Here is a 1,190-nt window from a genome sequence, read left to right on the forward strand (position 1 = left end):
GAATCCACAGGATGTCGGTGTTCTCCGGTACTGCATCAAGAACTCTTCGGCGGAAGAGAAGACTTCCTCAGAGCTTGTTTGAAGGTCTGCACCAAACGTTCCGCTGCTCCGTTGGTAGCTGGGTGGTAAGGTGCCCCTGTCAGGTGTGTGATCCCACGTTCTTTGCACCAGCTCTGGAACTCCTCAGACGTAAAAGTTGGTGCGTTATCGGTGACCAGTGTGTGAGGAAATCCCAAGTGCACAAAGTCTTCCTCAAGCAGATTTAAAGTTCCTTTGGAGGACGTGGAGGAAGTAGGATGAATGCATGGGTACTTGGAATAAACATCTGTGATCACCAGCCAATCTCTACCCATAAAATTTATTGCGTGGTCTAGGTGTAAGCGGCTCCACGGCTTTTCTGGTAACATCCATGGGTGAACTGGAGGCTTAGATGGCTGCCTTTGATGTTCATTACACGAATCACATCGTCGACTGGCTATCTCTATAGCAGCATCGATACCAGGCCAATAAACAGAAGTTCTTGCTAGTTGTTTCATGCATTCCATGCCAAAGTGTCCAAGATACAGAAGATTGAGGATCTTTGGCTGCAAGCTATGTGTAATCACAACTCTAGATCCATGTATAAGGCATCCATGGCAGATACTGAGTGAGTTTGATAACTTCCGGAATTTGTTGACTTCGTCATTGATCTCCATGTTCTTTGGTAGCCAGCCTTCACGGACGTAGTGCATCACTGTAGATATCACTGGATCTTTCCCTGACTCTTGACGGAGGACGTTAGCATCCACAGGTTGGACTTGAATACTGAGTGCTTTGATGGCACACACAATGTCTATGTCCTCACCATTTTCCTTTCTGTCAAAGTCATTGTCATCACTGAATGGCAAGCGACTGAGGGCATCTGCATTGCCATGATCTGCTGATTTCCGATATTCAATAGTGTAGTGAAACTGGTTCAGCCACAGGGCCCACCATGCTAGTCTGTTAGCAGCGAGAAGTGACGTCCCTTTCCTTGGACTGAACAGTGATGTCAGTGGCTTGTGGTCAGTCATGAGTACGAATTTACGACCGTACAAATACTGGTAAAACTTCTGCAAGCCAAATATGGTAGCCAGGGCTTCCTTTTGAATTTGGCTGTAGTTACGCTGTGCAGAAGTGAGAGTCTTGGACATATTGGATATTGGGCGCTC

General features: G+C 46.8%; 1 protein-coding gene across 1 annotated transcript; it reads right to left on the reverse strand.

Moving 5' to 3' along the window:
* Nucleotides 1-35: 35 nt before the first annotated feature.
* LOC128249112 (uncharacterized protein K02A2.6-like) lies at nucleotides 36-1,172 on the reverse strand. The gene has a single exon (XM_052971969.1). It carries the CDS (start codon nucleotides 1,170-1,172, stop codon nucleotides 36-38), a length of 1,137 nt encoding a protein of 378 aa, XP_052827929.1.
* Nucleotides 1,173-1,190: the final 18 nt, after the last annotated feature.

The sequence above is a fragment of the Octopus bimaculoides genome, chromosome 11, assembly GCF_001194135.2.
Source record: "Octopus bimaculoides isolate UCB-OBI-ISO-001 chromosome 11, ASM119413v2, whole genome shotgun sequence".
Classification (NCBI taxonomy): domain Eukaryota; kingdom Metazoa; phylum Mollusca; class Cephalopoda; order Octopoda; family Octopodidae; genus Octopus; species Octopus bimaculoides.